The sequence below is a fragment of the Oxyura jamaicensis genome, chromosome Z (assembly GCF_011077185.1).
Source record: "Oxyura jamaicensis isolate SHBP4307 breed ruddy duck chromosome Z, BPBGC_Ojam_1.0, whole genome shotgun sequence".
NCBI lineage: Eukaryota > Metazoa > Chordata > Aves > Anseriformes > Anatidae > Oxyura > Oxyura jamaicensis.
Genome location: NC_048926.1, coordinates 72223744 through 72247452, shown reverse-complemented (window position 1 = coordinate 72247452; position 23709 = coordinate 72223744). Strand labels below are relative to the sequence as shown.

Sequence of the window (23709 nt, the reverse complement as noted above, 5' to 3'; positions counted from 1 at the left end):
CTGGATAATGAGCTTAAATAGTATTCCCTGTCCTATTCCATATGAAATTTCTCCATAAAAAATGGGAAAGTGAATCTCCTCCTCTCCTAGTTACTGGATGGATGACATTTTCCAAGCCAAGGTATTTTATTAAGAGAATTCCTGCATGGAAAATCCCTCTCTTCTCCCAAGAGTATCCATTGCTCAGAGCGCTGTTTGAGTTTTTGGGATGTGTGAAAAGGACTTTGTACAAGTAGGTTGTGAGGTCACGATGTAGTCACAACCCGATTCTAGAGCCATAATTATTCCAGCCTCTGGTCCATTCCTGATATCATTAGTAGATTGTTGTAAACAATAAATTAAATGTTCTATGCTCATCTCTTTTGTACAGTCCAGAGGAAAGAGCTCGGTACAGCAGTGCTGTAAGGCAATAAAAGCTATACAGCCAGCCTGCATGTTCTTCTTATTTGTGGAGTTAAGCTGCTGATGTTTCCTTTAATAACTTTCACAGTTTTGTATAATTGTTTATTTCCTGGAATCCTGGGATGACTTGGATGGGATTTCTGGAGGTCATTTTGCTTAATCCCTTGCTCAAATCAGGGTTATCTTCAGTTGCACATAGTTTTGTCCAGTTTGGAAAATCCTCAGGGATGGAAGATCCCCAGGCTGTCTATACCACCTCCTCTGATGTTTAACTGTTTTTTGTGTGGAAGAAATTTTTCATAAAGTCCAAGCAGAGTTTTGAACAAGTTGCAACTTGTGACTATCCGTTTTTGTCCCTTCATTGTGCCTCTCCGACAAGGCTTCTTTATATGCCTTTTAGGTAGAAGATGCCTCCTAAACCTACTCTGTCCTGGAAAACAAAAAGTAAAAATAACAATAAAACCAACCAAACAAAAAAACACAACACAACAGTTTCCTTAGCCTCCCATCATTTGCTGAATTAATTAGCCCACTAATTGTGTTAGAGATACTCCTCTGGATTCCCTCCACTTTGTTGATCTGTGTCTTGTGATGTGTGACAGGAGGCCCAAACTGGACTCAGTACTCCAGGTATGGTCTTATGAATATGAGGTGGAGAGGAATAATACTTTCACTCAATCTTATCATACTAGGGCTAACCTGGCCCAGTGTGAGGTAGCCACAAGAATCATTTGCCTCCGTTGTACTGAAATTACTTTATCCTGGTATGTTTGCCTGCTTTCTCTTTGCACAAAATTCATACCAATGTCCCTTAGTGTCTTATCTGCGTAGAAAAAAGCATGTTAAAGTGACAAGAATAACTGAGGTATAATTTAAAGTAAATAGGCAAATGAACATCAGCAAATGGGTGACATCTGCCACTTGGAGAACAAGTTAAGTCTCTCCTGACAGGATGTGGCTGAGGAGTGCATGGGAAAAATGGTAGGCAATTGTTTGTGCTCTGAACCACAATCTGCATCTCTAGTAAACTGAAAGAAGAAAACTTCCAGTTTCCTCTAGTTTCTCTCTGGTGTATCAGGGCTTCTCCAGCTGTGACTGCCAAGTGATGGATCAGCATGCAGAATTAGTTATGTGTAGCTGGTTTTGACTACTGATCGGTTTCCAGGTAGGGGTCAGTATTACTTTCTGTAATGCAGACGAGGCATAGATAGATTCTTCTTGGAGGCCTTTCAGCTCTTCAATTCCCACATGACATCTGTGTGGAAAGTACAGCCATCTGCTCCCTGGCCTGCTCCTTGCTTTGGGCTGTCCCCGGGGGACCTCCACATTTTCTCTCCCTCTGTAACACACCAGTATCACCCAGCAAAACAGCCAGACTGTCATTTTGTAAGAGTTCCCTTTTGCTTTGCCCTTATCAAATACGTGTTTGTTCATTATCAAAGGTTCTGAGCTTCGCATATACTAACTGGAGACCAAGCAGTGGGCATACCGTGTCTTTGCAGGGCATGGGAAGGTGTGTGTGAGGCTGAACAGCAGCCACGCCCCTCCTTGGAGCTGTTAACCTTGATGGCTTCAGTACACGGTGTAGTGGGTTTACGTGGCAAGGTTTTGGTAGCAGGGGGCCATAGGGGTGGCTTCTGTGAGAAGGATCTAGAAGCTGCCCCGTGTTTGCTAAGGGCCCCACTGCTGACCAGAGCTGAGCCAATAAGTGATGTTGTTTTGCACCTCTGTGAGAGCATATTTAAGACAGGGAAAAAAAATGCTGCGGCACACAGGAGCTGGGAGAGTGAGAAACAGCCTTGCAGGCGCCAAGGTCAGTGAAGAAGGAGGGGGAGAGGTGCTCCAGGCGCTGGAGCAGAAGTCCCCTGCGGCCTGTGGTGAGGACCATAGTGAAGCAGGATGTCCCCCTGCAGCCCATGGAGTACCACGGTGGAGCAGGGTTCCACTCTGCAGCCTGTGGAGGAGACCATGGTGGAGCAAGTGGACCTGCACTGACGGAGACTGTGGCCTGTGGAAGACCCCTGCAGGAGCAGATTCCCAGCCGGACCTGCAGCCCGTGGAGAGGAGACCACGCAGGAGCAGGTGACCTGGCAGGAGCTGCTGCCCGTGGGGGACCCAGGTTGGAGCAGTTTGCTCCTGAGGGATGGACCCTGTGGTACGGACCCATACCTGGAGCAGTTCTTGAAGAGCTGCTGCTTGTGGGAAGCCCACGCTAGATCAGTTCAGCAAGGACTGCATCCCGTGGGAGGGACCCCACAGCACAGGGGATGAGAGTGACCGAGAAGGAGCAGCAGAGAAGAATTGCTATAGACTGATCATAACCCCCATTCCACGCTGTGCCACTCAGGGGGAGGAGGTGGAAGAGGGTGGATGGGGAGGGGAAGGTGCTTTTGGTTTCTTTCCTTTGTTTCTCGCTTCTCTAGCTTGTTAGTAATAGGCAATAAATCTTACCATCTCCCTATGCTGAGTCTGTTTTGCCCGTCACGATAATTACTGCGCGATCTCCTCATCCTTATATCAACCCTTGAGCCCCTTTCATTGTATTTTCTCCCTGTTCCTCTTTGAGGAGGGGGAGTGAGAGAGCGGTTGTGGTGGAGCTCGGCCACCCAACCAAGTAAAACCACCACACACTGACAGATGGAAAATCTGGGTATGGCCTTCTTGCTAGCAGGAGCAATTTATTTTCTTAGCATAGTCTGTATTGCATGTTCCGTGATGCTAGTATATTTCCACAGCAGTTCTCAGGCTGATTAAAGAAGAGGATTTATGTTTTTGACAGTTCTTGGCAGGTAGAGCTGTGGTAGAAGTGTGGGAGATTAGTTCACAATGATTTATATAACAGATTCATGGACAGACTCTGTCACCATCTCCATCGTTTCTTATGTAATTGTTGGAAATAGTGTTTCATAAGCAGATGACTTCCATTCAGTTTCACATCTATGCTGTCTAATCTGTCATAGTCAAATATGCTTTTATCTATAACCTGGGCAAATGTACAGATAGATCATAGTTCAGTGGCACTCCTCAGAATTGTTGCAAATTCTCTGTAGTTGTTATGTTCCACAATATTCAGCACTGATTTGGGTGAAGAAACGTCTTTAATCCTGTGAAGAAGTCTTAGCTTGGATTTGAGATTCATTCCAGAAATACATTGTCTTGTAGTTGTCTGCTTTTAATTCTTTTTTATTTTAACAGTGCTAGCTTTCCTTTCTTGGACAAACTGCTAAATCTTTTGCATATGTGTGTATAGGTTCCAGATAATTTTGAGGGTTTTGAAGGTCAGTGATATATAATAAATATATTAAACGAGGAATGCCTTAGAGATTTTGATGGTTCAGACACAGCATAAGGGAAGAGAGATTAGTATAATGTGTGGGAAACTTGGTTGAACATTGAACTGACTTTGCTCAAATTGTATTTGGGCCATTATATATTGCTGTTAGGGTAAATAATGTCTTTGAGTAAGTCATACTCTACAAAGTTTTCCTCCATCATCTTGATCAACCTCATTACAATGAGGTTGTAGTGGTGAGTTTAATGTCAATAGGCAGCAATTTGACAGAAGAACAGCAGTTATGACTTCACCGCAAGATCTAGTAGGTGGAAAATATTTCCAAAAAGATAGGAAGAGAAACAAAGAAATGTGATTTGTGCTCAAATTTTTTTGCTGTTCAGAAGGGGATAAGTTTCATGTTCCCATCAATCAACACAAATATGATCTGATAACACGTGACAGCGTGATGCAAATAGCAGTGTTCGCTTTTCAAAGATGTATAACACTGTGAAAGAGGTGTGAGGTTGTGAGGGGGTATTGCAAATGTTGACCTTTGGGACGAGGTGATGGTCCAAAATTCACCATACACATTTGTATTAGAGCTTCAAAACTCATTTTATTTTAAGATCATTCTGTCACCTTTTCATTTGGTCTGCCTGTTCAGAATGTTTTGGCATCTTTTAGCTGTAGTTGTTCTCTTCCTGTTTGATTTATTGCTAATGTTATGAAGCACTTGATGTTTTCTTAATTATATAGGGAAAGGTTGTCATCCTAACAGAATATGTGATGCAGAACTCAGGTTTTCTCCTTGTCACTGTGTTTTCTGGTGATGCAGACATTCTCTGACAGGTCCCCTTTGGTTTAAAAAAGAAAAAGAAAGGCTTACAATTTGGGGGGAGTTCTGACAGTCAGTTATTACTGCATTACAGGATAATTTAAAATAGTATTAATTGGTTGCTGTAGATTTTCTGGGTCAAGTATGAAATTACATTAACTACTTTTTTCATGAGCTGATTCAACAGTGTTTTGAGGTAGGGCATCATATCTGTAAAATCAAATATTTCAGAATTAATTATACTTGGCTTCTATATCTATATATCTTATATATCTATATATCTTTTATATCTATAAATATATCAGAAACAGAATGATGATATAAATTCCTGGATTACATTTCTGGTTTCTTTTCCAAACTTGTTCATGGATGGGACTCTTCATTTTGACCCTGAGTTTGCTTCTCTAAGTTAAATCTCTTTTCCCTAACCACCACTTGTGCCATGCTTCTCAGAGAACAGCAGATCTCTATGTGTTTCTAGTACGCGTCACATACTTGAAAACTTTGGCACTCATCTTCTTGTAGTGGTTTCAGTGAAGGGCAGCTGTAACTGTTCTACTCTTTGTATTGCAGCATTTGCAGGTATGTCTGCCATCGTCCTGCGCTGCTCTTTGTGGGAGCCTGTGGTATAGCTCCTGCAGCTGTGGCCAGTCCATCCTTTTAAAATTCATTTTGGGCTTGCTCTTACACCCCGTTCCTCATTTCTGTCAGCTTACCACAGTGTCAGATGGTCGTACAGCCCCGTGAAGTGACCTGATGTTGGCGATGGCCCCGTTCAGGAGGAGGGTGGATGACATGACCTGTGGAGGTGCTGCAGTTGGAGTGGTGGGATGCGCGGCTCCACTCTGCTCGCTGTGGGTGTTGCTGGCACTCAACGGTGTTAAAAGTAAGGAGAACTTGTAGGCATGAGGGGCAGGCAGCAGGTGAGAGACCCTGAGGGATGAGCGTTCCTGCTGACCAACTGCAAACAGTGAAACAACGCTACTGGCCCCAGGGAGGATTGGAAGAGGGCTACGGTATGAGCCTGAGACAACAGTCGGTGCTCCCAAAGCTTGCTGGTTGCAAGCTTGTGCCACATTGTCCCTCAGAAATAGTGATTGGAGGGAGCTGTTTTGGCCCTGTCAGTCACCATATTTTCCCTTCCCTGTTGCTGTGCTCTTTAGCCAGGCTAAGCCAGCAAAAAGCTGTTTTTCAGTTTTGTTTTGTTTCTTTGATTCTTCCCTCTCCCTCTCCATGTGTTTCAAGGCATCTGGAATTTGTTGAACTGTTCCGTGAAAGAAAGGCACCACAACACAATCATCTTTCTGAAAAAGAAATGTGTGCAAGTTCTGCTGGAAACTTCCAACCTTAAATTTGTATAACTGATGTCAGAAAATTCAGAGCAGAAATAGTTGCAGACTACGTAAATAGAGCAACAAAATGTGCCCTGCTGTGAGGGACTTGCTGCTCTGCCAAAAAGAGAGAGGCAAGCTGCAGGGGTCATCCCAAGCTACCACAAGCAATTGATTGGATGTGTCTTCACCTTCTCCTTGCTCACACTATGGTTCAGATAGAGGCATTTTCCATAGTGGGGTGTGATTGGAAGAATATTATTTTGTTAGCGTTCTCATAGGTATTAGGCAGGATGTTACTGTATTTTGGTTTTTGTTTTGTCATTGTGTTGATGTTGCTTTGTTGTTTTAAGTCTATTTGAAGTTCTGCAAGTAGAGAGATTTTTTTGCTGGTTGGCATGATAGTGAATGGAGTATTTGTGGTGCCAGTGGTGATTCTGGGGACAAACCTGCACAGCTGGTTTACAAAACTGTGTCATCATCAGAGGTGCAGGTGGTGGTAACTGCAACAAGCATGTGGCAGAGAAATCTGGTGTGTTCTCAGTCTCCTGATAAGACCACACCAGGGTGCACTACATCCTCCCAGTGTCATGTTCTACATGACATCTCCAAAATGCAGAGGAAAATATTGCTGATAGCACAGAGAAGATGCTTTGCTGGCTCCGAACAGCAGTTCTATAAGCTGATACATAATGGCACAACGGACTGAAGATCACTTCAGATAGTGCTAGTCATTGGATATGAACTGCTGTTGTCGTTTTGCAAGTAAACAATATATGCTGTGGATGTTTAATGAACAGAACTCCTATGTTAGAAATTAGAGCTTCTTCATGCTCATTCCCCGTTCTACTTGTGCATGTGTTGTTTATTTGCAGCTACACATGCTAGAGAGAACTCACATTTGTTTGATTATTTTTCCAGCATGCCAGATTGTTTTGAGCTGAAGTCTAGTTTTCTAACATTCTATGCAGTCACTTCAGCTTCACAGCAGTGGCAGGTTAACTGGGGTTGTCCTTGTTTCATTGTCCAAGTGATAACTGGAGTACTTGAATTCTATTGTGTGCAGCATCGAGCTCCACAGAACTTTGCAGAACACATTCCCTTAATTTGACAGTGAATCCCTGGTACCCCTCAGAGTATTGTTCTCCAGCCAGTTTTGTGCTCACTCTGTAATAAGTGCTTTAATATGAATCAGGTTTATGAAAAATCGAAATCAGTTATGAAAATGTCATGTGTAATGCTATAAATTAACCTCACTGAAATCAAGCATGTAGGAAATTGTATGCTTCTTCTCTTTCTACACAACCTGTTCCTCTGCTGTTGAAGGAAATTAAACTGATTTGATGGGATCTTCTTCTCCTTTATAAATCCACCCTGGTTCTTACTGATCTTCCTTCTTCCCCAGCAGTTCCTGATCTTTTCTGCTGGCTTCCACAAAACAAGTGTAGTGCATCTCATCCCATTCTTCAGATAAGCAGATAGAAGGAGCCTGGAAGAGATTTGTCTTGTGTCTATTTTGTAGATGTAGTAACTGCTGGAGCACAACTGTTTTTGTCTTATAGTACCTAGTTTTGTTCTTACAGAAGGCATAGACTATCACACAGTACCTATGCAAAGTGGTCTTTGCTTTTCTGATACATCTTCATACTCAACATCTTTGACAGTGCCTGTCTGCAAGTTCGTAAAGCTAAAAGAAACTTTTCTGGAACTTTTTGGATCCAGGTGCTTTGTTTGGAGATGTGCTGGGGTTTCTGCTCATCTGTAGTTTTACAAAGGTGACTAGAAGGAAATCAAGACACACACGTTAACAAGTGTTGATAATTTGTTGGATTGTAAAATAATCAAGGATTTTTCCCCAAGTTTTTTCCATTTGTATGGAAACGGCAGATAAACACCACACAGCCATTCACTCACCCTCCCCCCTCCCTCTCTGGGAGGGGGGGAGAGAAATGAGAAAAACTGAAGCCTGTGAGCTGAGATAGAGACAATTTATTAGGACAGAAAATAAAATAATAATAATAATAATAATATGTACAAAACAAGTGATGCACAATGCAATTGCTCACCACCCGCTGACCGATGCCCAGCCTATCCCCGAGCAGCTGGCCCCCCCACCCTGGCTAGCCACTCGTATATATATATTCATATATATTCAGCATGCATCAGATGGTATGGAATACCCCTTTGGCCAATTTGGGTCAGCTGTCCTGGGTCTGTCCCCTCCCAGCTCTTGCTGCACCCCTAGCCTGCCTACTGTCAGGACAGAGTGAGAAGCTGAAAAGTCCTTGGCTTAGTGTAAGCACTGCTCTGCAACAAGTAAAACATCAGTGTGTTATCAACATTAGTCTCATCCTAAATCGAAAACATAGCACCCTACCAGCTACTGGGAGGAAAATTAACTCTCTCCTAACTAAAACCAGGACAATGTATATATATGTATATATATATGTATATATATATATATGTTATATATATATACACTTTAATACATACATACATACATAAGTATATATATATATATACATATATAAGTGTGTCAGTGTTGCTTCCAGGCTTTTTAGCAATTCCTAGTATCATAATGGTTTTGGGACAGGATGTTTGAAAAACTGAAGGTTTGTGGGGTGACGTGTATGTACGTATAGTGGGATGTAATGTATGTATAACATGCACATGATAATTATTGTTTGGTTATTACAGGCATCAGTGGTTTATATAATTCTGAGACTGGCAGATGCTCAGAGTCTGTGCTGCCAATCTCCTTGCAACAGCATTGTCTTCATCTCTGGTGTCTGAAGGTTGTTGAGAGCAAATGTGGGAAAGTGCTTTACTGTGGCAGGAGAAGAAAGCTGTGCTTCTAAAACCTTATGCAGTCAGTGCCAGAAAAACAACTGCTTGGAAATGTCATTGAGACTGCCAGAGAAGCTACTGGAGCTTCATGCCAAGTTTCACCAAAAAAGGAAGGTTGATTGTTCTCCAGCTCTCACAGATAAGTTCAAAGTTACAGCCCCTGAGCTAGAAACAAATTGTATGACAAAGGCAACACAGTTATGAAAAATAAAAGAAATATCATTTCTGCTAAGCATGTTAATAAGAAAAAGTCATTTTGAGTACTTGGATATTTGAGAGGTTTAATGAATTCAGGTTACCTTGCTCTGCTGTGCAGCGTAGGCATTTTTCCCTACAGTGACACGCTGGCGATCCCAGCAGAGTGGATTGTGAGAACTGCAGAGAAAACAGCAGTTTTTGAAGTGTATAGGAACATTTAAATAACAGTTATTTGTGCTTAATAAATCGGTGCTTAGCATCAGTAACAAAAACATCTTACTAAATTTTAGGAGCAGAGATCCGCGTTCTGAAATTCTGTATCATTTATGAACATGTGCTATGACATGCAGATATACAAAAAAGTGCTGGGTGCCCGCATCCCAGCAGTTAAATATTCCTGAAGTGGAACTGACAGGGCAGGGTAGTAGATGGAAGGTAAAACTCTGGAGTTAGTAACTTCTCTTTAAGAAGACTTCCTGCGTTTTAAGAAAATTTAGTTTTGATGTCTTTGTTTTTGAAGAAGTCTTTACATACTTTTTGCATATTTAGTTTTGAATTGTACAGCAGTAATGAAGTGACTCCTGTTTTATTCAGCATGCTGCTGAGAGCTCTGGTCTTTATATGCAAGCTCATCCTTACAGTATTTTAAAATTATTTTTAAAATATCTCGATCCAGATCCTGTAAATTAGTTTTATGTTGTTCATCATTCTTTCAGCTTCTGCCATTTTTTCAGTCTTCCTCTTAAGATCATTTTTTTACCCAGATTTAGTGATTTCTTAGTGATCTCTTTAGTGACTAGCCCCACCAGTGACACGAGAACATGAGCCTTGTTTCTTTTAAGAAGTGCTAGAAAGGCTATCAATAAAATACTGTATTAGTTTTATAGCACTTCATTGTCAATGTTCTGACAAGAACGATGTTTACAAAAGTTGATGGCAAATTGACTTATGATTTAAATAGGCATTGGTAGAATTGGTAGTATAAAGCATCAACATAAGCATCAATGTATCATTCTGGCTATAAGCAGAAAAATGGCCTGTGAGTGAGCATGTGGCTAAGTGAAGGACAGACATGAAAACCTGCAGCAAATTTTGTTTTGATACAATGTTGATAAAAATTCAGAGTTTTCCATATATAGAATAGGATACTATAATCTTCAATTTTTTGGACATTATCAAGAATATCATATGCATACTTTCAGATAGGCAAAGAATCAGATATTTTTTTGGCAATACCTGCATCTGGAATAGAAACACTAAAATATGTGTAAGACTTTACATCACTGAATGGTCTAGTTCTAAACTGAATAATTTCTTATCAATGGAGTTAATGAACAAAAGTATTACAATAAAAAGTCAGTCAAATTATATTGATTGTTGCTATCCTTTGCTAAAGTTTATGTTAAGAAGTTGGTTAAATTTGGTTATTAAATGAAAGAAAGTCACAAATGCATTAAAGAAAATTACAATTTTTAGCTCTTACTTCAAAAACAAGCAAGTGTGGTGTGAATGATCCAATGAATTACATTCCGAAACCTCTTGCTTTGCCTTATCTCTGAAGTAAAAGTTGTTAAAGTTCTTGTTTTTCAAAAGGCAGTGTTAGGAGAACATACTAACTAGAAATGAAAAATAAAATAGTTTTAAAAAATAATTTCTTTAAGTCCCTGCTCAGCCATGGTCAAAAGAAAAGACCTGCTCACTCATAGGGCTGATTCAAAGGTTTGTACTCTGCTAAGCTCTAGATAGAATTCAACACATTTTAAAAAGTTTAATGCTTAACAGGTGTTCTTGCAAAATACTACAGTGAGTTTATTTGCTCATTTATGAGCAAAATGGATGGATATGTTAGAGCAGATTGCTCATGAAGATTGGAGCTGGTGAAAGATGCAAGGAAGAAAACAGCAGATTGCTACCAGAGGCTGAGAAACATGGAACAATTATCTTTTACATAAATCCATTTGCTTTAAAAATGTTTGCATGTTCTGAATACGGTTGGAGCAGAGGAGAATCCTAGAGGGTCTGAAGACTGAAAATTTAATTGGGTCAGTCAGCTAAAACTAAGGCACTTGAAATAAGCAAGGGATCATCTACGATGTGCTGAGTAAAATCTAAGACTATTAGTTTGACATGTATTACAGGAAAATAACTTTCATTTTTAAGAACTGAGCCTCAGAGATATATTTATCTTTTCAGAAGAGAATATGTAATACCAAATTTTTTTTTTTTTTTTTTTTTTTTTTTTGTGAAGTTGAAAAGCGCTACGAGAGGGGTATTGATTTATTTCCTTGCTATAACACCTACACATCCCTCTCATTGTCATAATTCCAGTGTGCTAGGAGTACTTCGATAATTCATGTCCCATAGTAATATGAGACTTGTGCTTGGATACTTTGAGTAGGTTTTATTTACATCTTTTGCTGGCAGCTTTATACCAGTTGTTTCTTCAGCACTCAGTCTGGGGATATATAATTATACTTAAAGGTTGCAGGGTTTCTTTTGTAGTTTTTTTTTTTTTTTTAATTTTTCCAATGGTAGGAAGATAATGGGTAGAGAAATGATGAGATTACCTACTCAGGTGGATTGAGAACATTTTGAGCTTTATTTTTGATTTAACCATACCAAGTACTAGATGCTGTATTAACAGCTGTACAAATTCAGCTGATATTCAGCATGCATCTAGTTTTAATTTCAGTGAGCAGTTTGTAAAAACAAGTAGTGTAGAAAAGTTTTGTCTTGTAAATGTTGCACACACAGTTTTCTTGGACTCAGGTGCTGGCATCTCAGATCTCTTGAGACAGGTACTGAGCAACATGGATCTCATGTATGGTGCAATGAATAGAATAAAGTTATTCCATTGTCTTAATAAGTACTCTGTGGAAGCAGGGGTCACAAGAAATAGGCTAGATGAATTTCTTACAGGTTGCAAGACTGGATGGAATCCTCTGCAGATGTAGTTCTTGATTACTTGTCTGCACGGAAGGATTCATTGAGTAGAGCTCATTTGGCTTGGTGGAACAGTAGGTTTCCCATATTTGCAGATCCTGTTAAGCTGGGAGGAACTGCAGTCATGTTGGGAGGACTGGATTGTTATTTTTAACTCCTAGACAGCCAGGATGAGTAGCATGACAGAAATGTGGTAATTTCTGTAGTGTAAGATGTTGAATGTTTGCAGCAATGATGACTGCAGTATGGGGTAGTGAACAGAATGCAAAAGAGCAGTTTTGCAGAAAAGTGAGTTTAGCAGATTTCAAGCTGGACAGCAGTCATAAATGTCATGCTAAAAGAAATGAAATTGTACCAAAGATGAAGTGCTTTTTGTTGATCCTTTTTTCTCAGGTTTGCACTGAGGAATATGCCAAGTCAGAATTCTCTGTACATCTTTGGAAAACCTCAAAGATACTGATGAAAAGTAGTGGAGCAAAAGAACAACCATGGGATATGCTAGAGGCCTAGCATATGTTCTCTGCAAAAAGACTGTACGAAATCGAGTCCTTTAGCACAAAGAAGTGAAGAGTCTTAGATAGTTAGTGAATAAAACGCAGGAATACTTCTGCTGCGTATAAAGAAAAGTGCAGTAGGTTAGTATTGCAGCAAATTGAACAGCAGTGAAGAAACCTTTAAAGATAAAGCATAATTAAATGTAAAAGTTTACATATGAGAGTGGCTTAATTGTTTATCATCATAGGACTTCAAGAACAGATAAAGTAAATACTTGTTGTAACTGATGAAAATATATTTACCTTGCAGGTATACCAGGTAACCTCTTTAAGTCTCTTCTGGGCAAGTTTGCTGTTGCAGTTTTGTTGTTGTTTTTCTTTTGCAGTGGAAAAAGGAAGTTTTAAAACAAAAATAAAGCTCAAAATGTTCTCAATCCACCTGAGTAGGTAATCTCATCATTTCTCTACCCATTCTCTTCCTAACATCAGAAAAATGAAAGAAAGTCCAGCTTTGTAGCCTACCTTTGTTCTTTTTGAAAGGAGCATAAGTGTTGAAAGTCAATTTTTTTTTGATTGCAGGTTACGAGATGACAGAATTAGGATAGAAAGAATGGGAAACCACCATTTTGAATATGCTCATGCTTTCCAACTTATTACAGATTTTTATGCAAAAGAAGTGCCTGATATTACAGGTATGTAATTCAGAATGTCTTTCAAGCATGCGTCCCATTAGCTTTTACATAGAGAATGAATACGTAGAGAATGGGTGCGTAATAGACTTCATGGGCTTGTCTACATCCAGTTTATTTAAATGTTCATTGACTTAATCCTCCTCTGTTATCGATGAATCTTCATTGCTCCAGACCTTCTCACTGGTCTCAAAGGCCTGGAATTCTGCAAGGAAAATCTTACTAGCAAAGACCAAGGCCAAGAAGGCATTGAGTTCCTCAGCCTCTTCCATGTCTTTTGTCACCAGATCCACTTACCCATTCAGTAGCAGGCCTGTATTTTCCTTGTCTTACATCTGCTGCTGATGTACTTGTAGAAGCTCTTGATGCACTTCATGTATCTTTCCAGTTTCAATTTCAGGTAGGCTCTGGCTTTCCTAAACCCTACAAGCTTAAACAGTGTCTCTGTATTCCTCATAGGTCACCTGTCCCTGCTTCCACCTTTCCTCTTCTTCCTTTTTATGTTTTGCTTAGTCTGGAGCATCTTGTTCATCCATGCAGGCCTCCTGCTACTCTTTGCTTCGTTTTCTGCACATTGGGACCAGTTTTGAGCTTGGAGGAAGTGATGCTTGAAAACAAATGTCATTTACATACAAGTGAATGCAGAGCTAGCATCTCTTTTTTCATGTCTTTAAGAAGTATGTTTAGACAGATACAAATTCACACATATATTGCAACTGAGGGAAATGATATATCTGAAATGTTTCTTTAAGTTCTTGTATGTGTTGACACTTTAAGAATAGAACAACAGCTTTAAAAAATGTCTCTGACAAAACTTCATTTAAAAAATAAATCCTTTTATATTGAGATATCATGGAGTGACTTACACAATTGTTGCATACAATTGTTGCATCTGGAACAGGCACTGCAGTAGAGCACTGTCTAGAGATACTATATAATACAAATAGCAGTCTTACCAGGATGGAACAATATTTGCAAACTTATTAAGGCAGATAAATCACCAGTACATGTGCAAGGCCTTTTTATTCCTTTTAATTTGTGCAAATGTTGCCTACAATATTTCAAGATTTCAGAATGCAGTACTTAGTTTTTATATTTAGAAATTTCTTACGGCAACAGCTACTCATTTCTGTGACGAAAAACCTGTAGAGTCGAATGTTTTGAATTTTGTTTTGGAACCACTTAGTTTTGATTTGTAGGTAACATAGAACACTATATACATAATAAAATTTATTAGATTAAATATTGAAAAATAGATTATACTTTTTTAAAAATGCATGAGTGGAAAACAGTAATTTAACATGGAAATTTTTCTTTTTTTAGGTTCTCAAAAATTATCTGTAATACTAAGCTTGGATAAACCTGTTTTTTGTGCTCTGGCAGCAGTAATTGCATACCTCAAAGAATTTAATTTAGAAAAGATGCTTTACAATCCAAGGTAAGTTATCTTATATAAATTTCCAATTCAAAGCACCAATACATGTACCAGGGATATTTTGCAACTTTTAAGAGACAACTTCCTTTCAATGAAAGCCCACCTGGAGTAATAAACATCATCTTTATAAAATTTAAGCTCCTTATCAGAACTGAAGAAATCAAGTGATTTTGTTTTTCCAAGTGGTGTTTCATGAAACTCTTTATGAAGTATGTTCTTATAGACATTACTATCATTAATGTAAATGTGCAGCTACTGCAGCCAAGTGTTATTGAAGATGAACAAGGTGAAAAAATTGTAGATACTAGGAGGGAAACTGTACAGTTTGTCAATAAATACCAGCTATCATAACTCAAGATCAGTTTTAATCTATGAACCAAGGCTTTTTTTTGGCAGCTTTAAAAAAACTTTTAATGCCATAATTTAGTTTTGTAAGATGTTGTTTTATTTTGCCATGGAGGTGTGTAAATCATGTTCTCTTCTTGTAACTTTGGAAGCAGATATAAATGCTAACATCGCAATGTTTAAATAGTACTCAGCAGATCTGTTTAAGTTGGTGAATCCAGCTAAAAAGCAAAAAGAAAACAGACATTCAGCACATCCTGTCTCTCTGAAAAATCCCTTGAGTTGGCTCAGTGGTATCTAGGAGTAGGGAACCAGTCTTGCAAAAACTTGTTCATAGATCTTTACTATTCCTGCAGGGTTACTAGAAAAACACACAGCCATGAAAATAAACTTATCTTTCTTTAGGTAGTTACAGCTTGCAGATTTTTTAGATATGTTCAAGTGACTACTCAAAATTATAATAATATTATGCAGGTGGAATCAAAAGAAAACAGATGTTGCCACTCAAGCATTTTTTTGTACTTTTTTTGCAGAAGTATGAAAGACTGATATCCAATCAGGCTTAGGTTTGAAAATATCATGAAGGCTTAATAAAAACAGCTTTCTCTGTCATGGATCCTGTTCAAAATATTCTCTTGGCTGTCACAGTATGTCTCCGTCCTGTAAATAGCTAGTATTTAACTAAGTAAGCCTGGCTGCAAACTAGAAACTTAGAAATACTTCTTGTTGTCTGTAGCTCATTCACATGTTGCATGAAATTCTTAGAATTTCAAGCCTCATTTTGAAGGGCTCTCTATATTATCTTTTTTATTTTAAAATGCAGCTGCATTAAAAAAAGACTGCAGGTTTCAGTGTTAAACATTTTTCAAATATATTCTATAGTATTTGGAAATTAAATATAACTGAGTATTCTGGATTTTGGAATGGATTTTCTTCCTTAAGTTGTACTTCACCTCTTCCCCTCTACAAGTACCATTTTAATAAAATGTAAACAAAAACTTTGCTGGGCTTAGGTCTAATGAGAAGGCAATTCCTCTGTGTCTTCGAAGCTTTCCCCCCTGCCTCACCCCCTAAGAAGTACTGTAGCCTGTGGTATTGTTCCCACTCATCTGATGAGTGTTTTGATATCTTGGTGATATGCTATGAAGAAATAAAATACATTCTTCAAGATAACAATGTTCCTGTCCTCAGGAGCTTGGATTCTACTGTACTTATTTCTAGTGCTTTTACTGCTTGGACTACCCAATACTGACTTCTACTTGACGTTTTTAGTGTGTCACATATATTGAAATGAGCCACATATCTTCACATATAGTGAAGTAATCCAAATATTGAGCGAGGCTCAACTTAAATACTTTTTCTAATGTCAATTAAATGTATAAATGCTGAAAAGGGAGAGGCTTTAAAACAAAGGGTGTTGAGTTCATGGATTTTCTGTGATTCTGCAGGAAACAGAAGAGAAATAATTTCACTGTACTGTCAAGCAACTTAAAATTCCAAGGTGAATTCAGGTCAGTGAGCGTATACTGGTCAGTGAGCATGAAGTCAGAGCTGTGAGGTAGTTTTCAGTTTCTTGATGTGACACAGATCTGGATGAAAAAGACCTATTTGATAGGAAGAATGAAAAAAAAAATTCTTGAGACATTTGTACCTTCTTCTGATAAACACCCAAAACCCTTCTCCCAGTTGAACAGAATTCCAGCTTAAATTAATAGTACGATCTATGAAATATCACATAAATGATGAGGGATCTTCATTACTGGGGGGAAATTAATTTTAGTTTAATATTCAGGAGAATATATGAAATATAGTTTTAAGTTCATAAACAAAACAGTATTTTTATTTTTTAAAGAAAAGTGTTTCTGCCACTGTAGGACCTTAGGATTTGCCTAGGCTACACTGGAGCTGCTACATCGAGTAAAAGTAGATTGAACAATGAATAATAATGAGATAAGCTTTTTTTATTGGTATGTTCTAGTAACTCTGTTTACTGAGGCACTTTTATTGGAGAGGTTTTCAAGGACAGCCGAGTAAGCAGATTTGCTTGAAAAATCATCAGTTGCTTAGCATTTGCTGGGAAATGTGTCTCAGTACATTTTTGTTTTATGTTCATGCTTTCCAGCATATTGGAAACAGAAGAGAGAGACTGTAATTCTTCTGACCAGTGATAGATAAGCTTAAGAGTTTGGGGCAGTTGTGGAGAAAACAGCTATATTCTGAAGGGGGACAGTAGCTTTGGTACTGAAGAACTATCAGCAGTGAAGGTAGAAGACAGAGACAGAAATGAAAAAGAGAGAAGCCAGAGATGGAAGCTAAAGTGACTGAGGGAGGTGAAGAGAGAGAGGAAGACTTCAGCAAGAGGGTAGATGATTATACTTTATAATAGGAGTGGAAAGGAGTTGTGAAATGAAATTGAGAGAAGTCAAATTGTAAATGCACTCAGGTTAAAATGGTGGTCTTCCTTGAATTTACAGGGGAATTGTCATTGAAATTGAAGAAATGGTGTGTATATGTGTTCCATATCTCTTGTGTGTTAATTCCAGAAATAATCATGTGTATGAGACAACGTATAGGTTTATTTCCGACACTCACAATGTGTAAGACTCTGAGAAAAGAGTACTGAAATGACTTTGGAGTGTTTTAGGGTTAGCTCATGAACATGAGAGACTGGAAAAGGAAAGGCCTGTTTTTCAGACACTAAGAAAGAGATACTCAGCAAAGGATATGCCTTATCTCTGGAGACCATAGAAGGGTGGCAGCTCTCTTGAAATTTGGAGCTTGTATGAATGCTGAGGCTGCATGCAATGAAAGTGGTCTGAGAGCAAACAGTCATCTGCGTAGAACAAGGCTGTGGGCCCACCCCTTTGGGTTAGTTAGGTGGAGAAAGAGGAGAAGACTAACTGAAGCTAAAAATGATGGAGGTTATTTTTGTCTGTCCTACGGCTTCCAGGTTCTCGTTTCTGTACTTGTATGATGTTTGGTATTTCTAAGTTTTGTTTTTTGTTCGTTTGTTCATTTTATTTTGTTAACTGTTTTAGTTGGGAATTTCTGGACTCCTGTTACATCAGGGAACCAGATCAGAAATTTAGTCCTATGGCAATATTCACTAACAAGTTTAAAAGTTTGGTTAATTAAATAGAGAACATAATCTGGGTTTGAAGTCCTTCGTGACTTAGACTGTGGTAAATGTCTTTCATACCTAAAGCAAATGGTTTTGAGAAATGAAGAGACTGGTTTTTACTCCTTGAAGCTGAACAGGAATTCCTACAATTCTTGTTTAAATGCATAGGTTTATTCACTCATAGAAGTTTTGAAGACATTGATTCTAGAGGTCTGTAAAAGGTAATCGAGCATAGAAAATCTGCTGTTTAGTAGGCTTTCAAAACAATGTATTGGAGCTTTGCTGTGAAGTTATTGGAAATTTGCAAAATTAAAGTAGTTGAAAACTAGTGCTTTAAAATGACACACAGTCACCTAGGCTATGTTGCTTAGTGTGAAATTATATATAATGTCTCCTGTGGAGAGAATAATGAGTAAAGCTTAAAAACTGACCTGTTCTGTAAGATTCTCAGGATGCAGAATGACCAAGATGAAATTTCACAGGTAACACACAAAAATCAGAAGTCTGCAGATGTAGTTTATTGTTCTAAAGCAATCATAGTAACCCTTTAATACTCATTGTTAAGTGTGGTTCTACTCTGAAAAGGTGTTTTATGAACAACTTCTTTCTAACAAGCATTCCCTAACAGTCATACAAATCCTACAAGAAGCTTGGATTTCTGTGTGTTTCCTTTTTTCATTTTTTTTCATCCCAGGCAGCATAATCCTACCTTGGCATGCTCTTCAACAGTGGGATGGATAACCAGCGTTTTCCATCACTAGTGCTTTGTGCTGTTTAAGTATTTCAGGCAGCTGCAAGTCTGTTCTCTTTGAAACTCAGGTCACACTGTCACCTGCAGAAGGAACTAATGTGTAGTGCTCCATCTGAAGTGATTTTTAAGGGTCGTGTTTGCTGATGCAGAAGACAGCTGATAGCAGCACATTAGAACTCACAAGTATTGTGTGACATCCTCACTGTAAAACCAGCACTGGCTTAATATTGGTTTACAACCTCTTTCTCATGTAAATTAATCCCTACATTCCCTACACTGAGTCTGCTTTTGTTCACATTTTTATCAAGTTCTGATCCCAAGCCAAAGGAAGATGAGGGGGTGGAAGCAAAACATGTCTTTGCTGTGACATCTGGAATTGTTGGTTGGGCATATTCTGCAGTTGATCTTGGCTATTATTCATATACTTTTAGCTCTCAATTACCAGGGTTAATAGCAGGGTTGGAGTAATTCAGATAAAACTCACAGCTGGATAATATAAAACACTGGTAATTTATGCTGTGAGAACATCTTCTGCATATCTGCTTCTGGAGGGCTAGTAAGTAGAGTCTGCCATGGAGCAGAATTAGTTGTATTCAAATGCCACCAGAGAACAAGCTTGCTGTGGACAGGATATTCTCTGCATTAAGTGCTTGGAGGCATGGAGCTTCATCCAGCTGAAGTGTGCAAACACAAGAACCAGTAAATCCATAATCTGAAACTCACCTATGGGTAATCGAGAGTTGATAGGAACAAACAAAAGCATCCTTTATGCTTTCAGGAAGAAAAAAAAGGTGCAGTTCTTACACATTAAATCCAGCTGGCTTAAAGAGATCACAGACTTGAGTAGTGGCAAATCAAAATGCAACAAAGTTTGTGGCTTTATTTATTTTTATTTTTTATTTTTTTTAAATGGGATGGAAACAGAAGTGCTGAGGTACTAACATGCCAACTCCTGTTCTTACCCCGCCATCAGAGTGGTTCCAAAGAGTGTTTATCAATATGGTGATAGGCGCTTTATAAATATAAATTTAAATATAAATATATATAAAAACACGGGAAAACACAGATTAGAAAAGCCCTAGATGTAGAATAGGTGCTTTTGGAATGGTGGGTAGGATTCAGTGTTGATTATGGGGACTGGAAGCCAAGTAGGAATCATTCCCATTTAATGTTTTACAGCACGACCAGTTGTGACATAATATCATGAAAGGAAATTTTGTTTGTTGCTTTTAATGTTGTGTAGTTTGGAAGACTGTGATTTATTTGTCTCCAATGTTTTGTTGTGCTGGTCAAGTTTGTTGGTTGCTGTGATAGCACACTAGCACAGAATAATGCTGACTGTGGGTGTTTTGAGTCAGCTGTACTTTCCAGCTGTCCCTGAACATCTTGAGAGCTCTCAGATAAATCAACTTTTTTTTTTTTTTTTTTAATAATTCTGCAGAAAGTACTTTTAATTAGACCCATTATTTAAGAACATACTCATTAGCAGGCCCAAACACCTGCAAACAACTTGAATATATACCATTACCCTCTGAATATTTCACGCTGCTGGTAATTTTAGTGCCTTTTTTTTTTAAATACAGTGATAATGCAGCTGTGTATGCCTAACAGTAAAGTTCAAGCAATTAGTGCTCCCCCACAGAATTAGAATGGAAAATTAAAATCAAAAAATTGTATGAAAATTCAAGAAAGCACTTTAAGTCCTACCCAGCAAGTCATTCTTTTCAGCCTGAGACAATAAAGAGCATCCTAGATTTTGTGCAAAGTGCAGTCAGCAGTATGATTAACGTAGATAATCATGACTTGATTTGTCAAAAGCACTTAGTGAGGATCTTGCACTTCACTTCACTGTCCCAACTACTACATTTGCATATCTTAGACTAAGATACTTTTCACACCTAATATTACATATCTAATACATGTTGGTTCTATTCAGTGTTTTGCTTAACTATACATAAACATTTGGCTTGGTCTCTTTTTGTTGTGTTAGGAAGTGTCAAAAAGTTAAATCATTTTGGTCACAGTTATGTCATATTAGAAAGAAAATGAAATAGTTTAAGTATGCCATATTTTTATTTTCTTAAATAATGGCACTAGCAGGTAGTTTTAAATTGGTAGTAGTAGAAAGAAAAATTAAGAATATATCTTTTGTTACGCTGTTTTGATGATGAATGGTGTTAAAATTTGTTTAGCTCTTGAAGCATTAATTCTTATTATTATCCCTGCTCCTAATCCTACGTTGATCAGAACAGTATGCTAACAAAACCATGTACTTCCTTCATCATAGACTGAAGAAAGGGCATTTCCCTAACCACTTAGTGCATTGGGATTTGATGACAGGAAAGCTGGATTTTATTCTAAGCTTTGTTGGAATCATTGTAGGAAGTGGGGCAGTGAGTCTTCAAATCTTGTTTATCTGAGCAGTAAAACAAAAGACGTGTTCAGTTCTCTTAATTATTTGCATAGATTTTAATTTCTTACTTTTTTTGTTTCATATAGCTGATGAATTTTCTAGTGTGAGGAATTTGACTAACCATTAAATCTACCCATATTTGAAATATAACCTCTGAAATTCTTTTCCTCAGCAATTTCAAACGGTTGTCAAGTGAAACTGAATACATGACAATTAATGGGACAACAATGAAAAATCTGGAAATTTTACAGAATCAGGTAAGGAAAAATGGAGTGTTTTTTTCAATGTGGAGATTTTCAGAGCTGTTTGACTGCTGTTCCCAATAAAGTTAGTTAACTTGGTTTGAAAATATCAGCCAGATGTTAAAATTATTTTAAGTGGGATCAGACTGAAGGAGGATTATATTTTCAGAGGCATAAATGAAAGGGGTAATCTCTACTGAATTTAAGTATGAGCTAGGAACTTTATTGTTCTTTGACTAACAAAGACGTTTCCTGAAGAGCTTTTAGAATTCTTGAAAAAGTGCTATCAAGTGATATAGATGCAATTGTGCTCTTTTTTTTTTTTTTTTTCGTGCTAGTGGTTTATGCACAGACTTAATTTAACATGTTGACTTTATTTGTATTATTTTCTGAAAACATTTTCTGACTAAAGGAAAAACATACTCAAGCAACTCATCATGACTACTGGAGATGCTTTATGTAAGATGTTATTCATGAAAAAGATCAGCAAACTAACGTAGTTGCAATATCTTAAAGTCTGAACAGAATGCTTACATAGTGTAGTAAAGATTCTTAAAGTACGTAACTGATTGCTCAGTTAAAAATAGTTATGCTGTTTTTATTATTTTAGACTGATATGAAAACAAAAGGAAGCCTACTCTGGGTCTTGGATCATACTAAAACTTCCTTTGGCCGTCGGAGACTGAAGAAATGGGTAACTCAGCCCCTCATGAAATCCAGGTTAGACATCTCTTTATCTTAGACTACTAAGATTTTATCTTAGACTAAATCCATATTTTAAAATGATGATGAGTATTCCCAGTGTTTACTTTTCCCTAAGATCTGAGATCCATAGTAGAGTTTACACAGAAAATGATAAAATAGAAGGTGTGGATGTTTTACGTAAAGGTTTGAGAGAGTTAAGCCACTCTGGGCACGGAACATCTAAGTAGTTCAGCTTAGTAGGTTTGGAGCAAGTAAGACATTGCTGTGCATAAAATCAGATTGGGTACCATTTTAATTCAGCATCCTTTTTCAGACCATGGGTGAGGATTACCTGCTGGTGGAAGATATTTTACTCGTAAATTTGCTAATTAGTGTTTCTTTTGTTTCTTGCCTCACGCAAGTATTTACATCATTAATGCATTTTTTTTTGTTCCGAAGTAGTGGTGGATGTTTCTGTTATCGCTGTAAACAATGTGTTGAATATGAAGTGTTTATTTTTATTAGTTCTGAAATGCAATGATTGTTTGCTCACTCATGGATTTTAAGATATGCTTTATATTGTAATGCTTTGGAAATGCCTTATTTTGTAATACCTGTCATGCTTGGTTTTACTTAGTCTTGAAATGGACTCTGCCTTGTCTCATTTCTCTTTGCAGGCTTTATAGGACTGTTGAACTAGTTATTCCATACTCAAGATCAACATTACTGAGCCTTTACATGCAATATTTGTTCACCTACATTTTAAGTTTTTGGATCTCTTCTTTTACACATGAATTCCCTGGGAGTTATCAGTGTAAAATTAAGTCAGTTGCGTTGTTTATCCCAGCTATGCTTTACAGAAAATAAGTTTAGCTTGGTTAACAAAAATAAATTTTCCCCCTGTTTTACTTTTATTTTTGATTTACTAATATAGTAAGCAGGACAGGTTTTAAGGTATACCAACACTTCAGCGTCTTGCTGCTGTTGATAGTTAACAAATGTTGCTGTTGAAGTAATTTTTTGGGGGGCAATTTTTCAATATGCTAAACCACTATATACTTCTGAAGTATGGTTGCCAAATTTTCTTACTAGACTTTTTGTAAGAATCTTTTGTCAGTAGTTTAAAAAAAAAAAAAAAAAAAGTAACTATTTTTCCCCTCCTATTTTGTTGATGTAGAGTATTAGAGACCTGTCTCCTGTGTAGGAGCAATGGAGCAATACCGGTTAGATGGTATCACACTGCGATTTCTAGCAAGGATTTAATATATTGATTACAGTATGCTTTTTTTTTTTTTTTCCTTTTCATAATAGCTTGTGTAGAATTTACCTCCTTGAAAATGGCTTTCAATGTACCCCTCCTAAATTGTATTAGACTTTAGGGAAGTTGCTTATCTGTCTGGTGTTCACCTTAAAAGCATTTGAATACAATTTCTGGGCCAATTTACAGAAATAAATTAAAATAAATTACTTTAATTCTTTTCCAGCCTTATAGGTACCCTACAGCCGTTTGGGAATTGTTCGTAAAGTTGTCAGAGGGGGGAGCCAGAGTACAGGCTCTGGGCTCATGCAGTGACGGCTCTGAAGATGCGGACCTGTAAAGGAGTAGCTCTAACCATTTTGCTCCCAAATGATCTTGTATTTGATGCAGCAGGTGAAACAGCATTGAACGGTAGTGTAGATGGTCTTTATCTAGACATAAGGGATA

General features: G+C 37.9%; 1 protein-coding gene across 3 annotated transcripts in view; it reads left to right on the top strand.

The window, feature by feature from the left end:
* The window catches only part of MSH3 (mutS homolog 3), a 119752-nt gene that overhangs the window by 27480 nt on the left and 68563 nt on the right, over window positions 1–23709 (top strand). For all 3 annotated transcript variants that reach the window (XM_035309624.1, XM_035309623.1, XM_035309626.1), the window contains 4 exons: window positions 12904–13016; window positions 14337–14451; window positions 21251–21335; window positions 21931–22040. In XM_035309624.1, the coding sequence (XP_035165515.1) occupies window positions 12904–13016; window positions 14337–14451; window positions 21251–21335; window positions 21931–22040 (423 nt within the window). The remainder of the gene's footprint in view (window positions 1–12903; window positions 13017–14336; window positions 14452–21250; window positions 21336–21930; window positions 22041–23709) is intronic.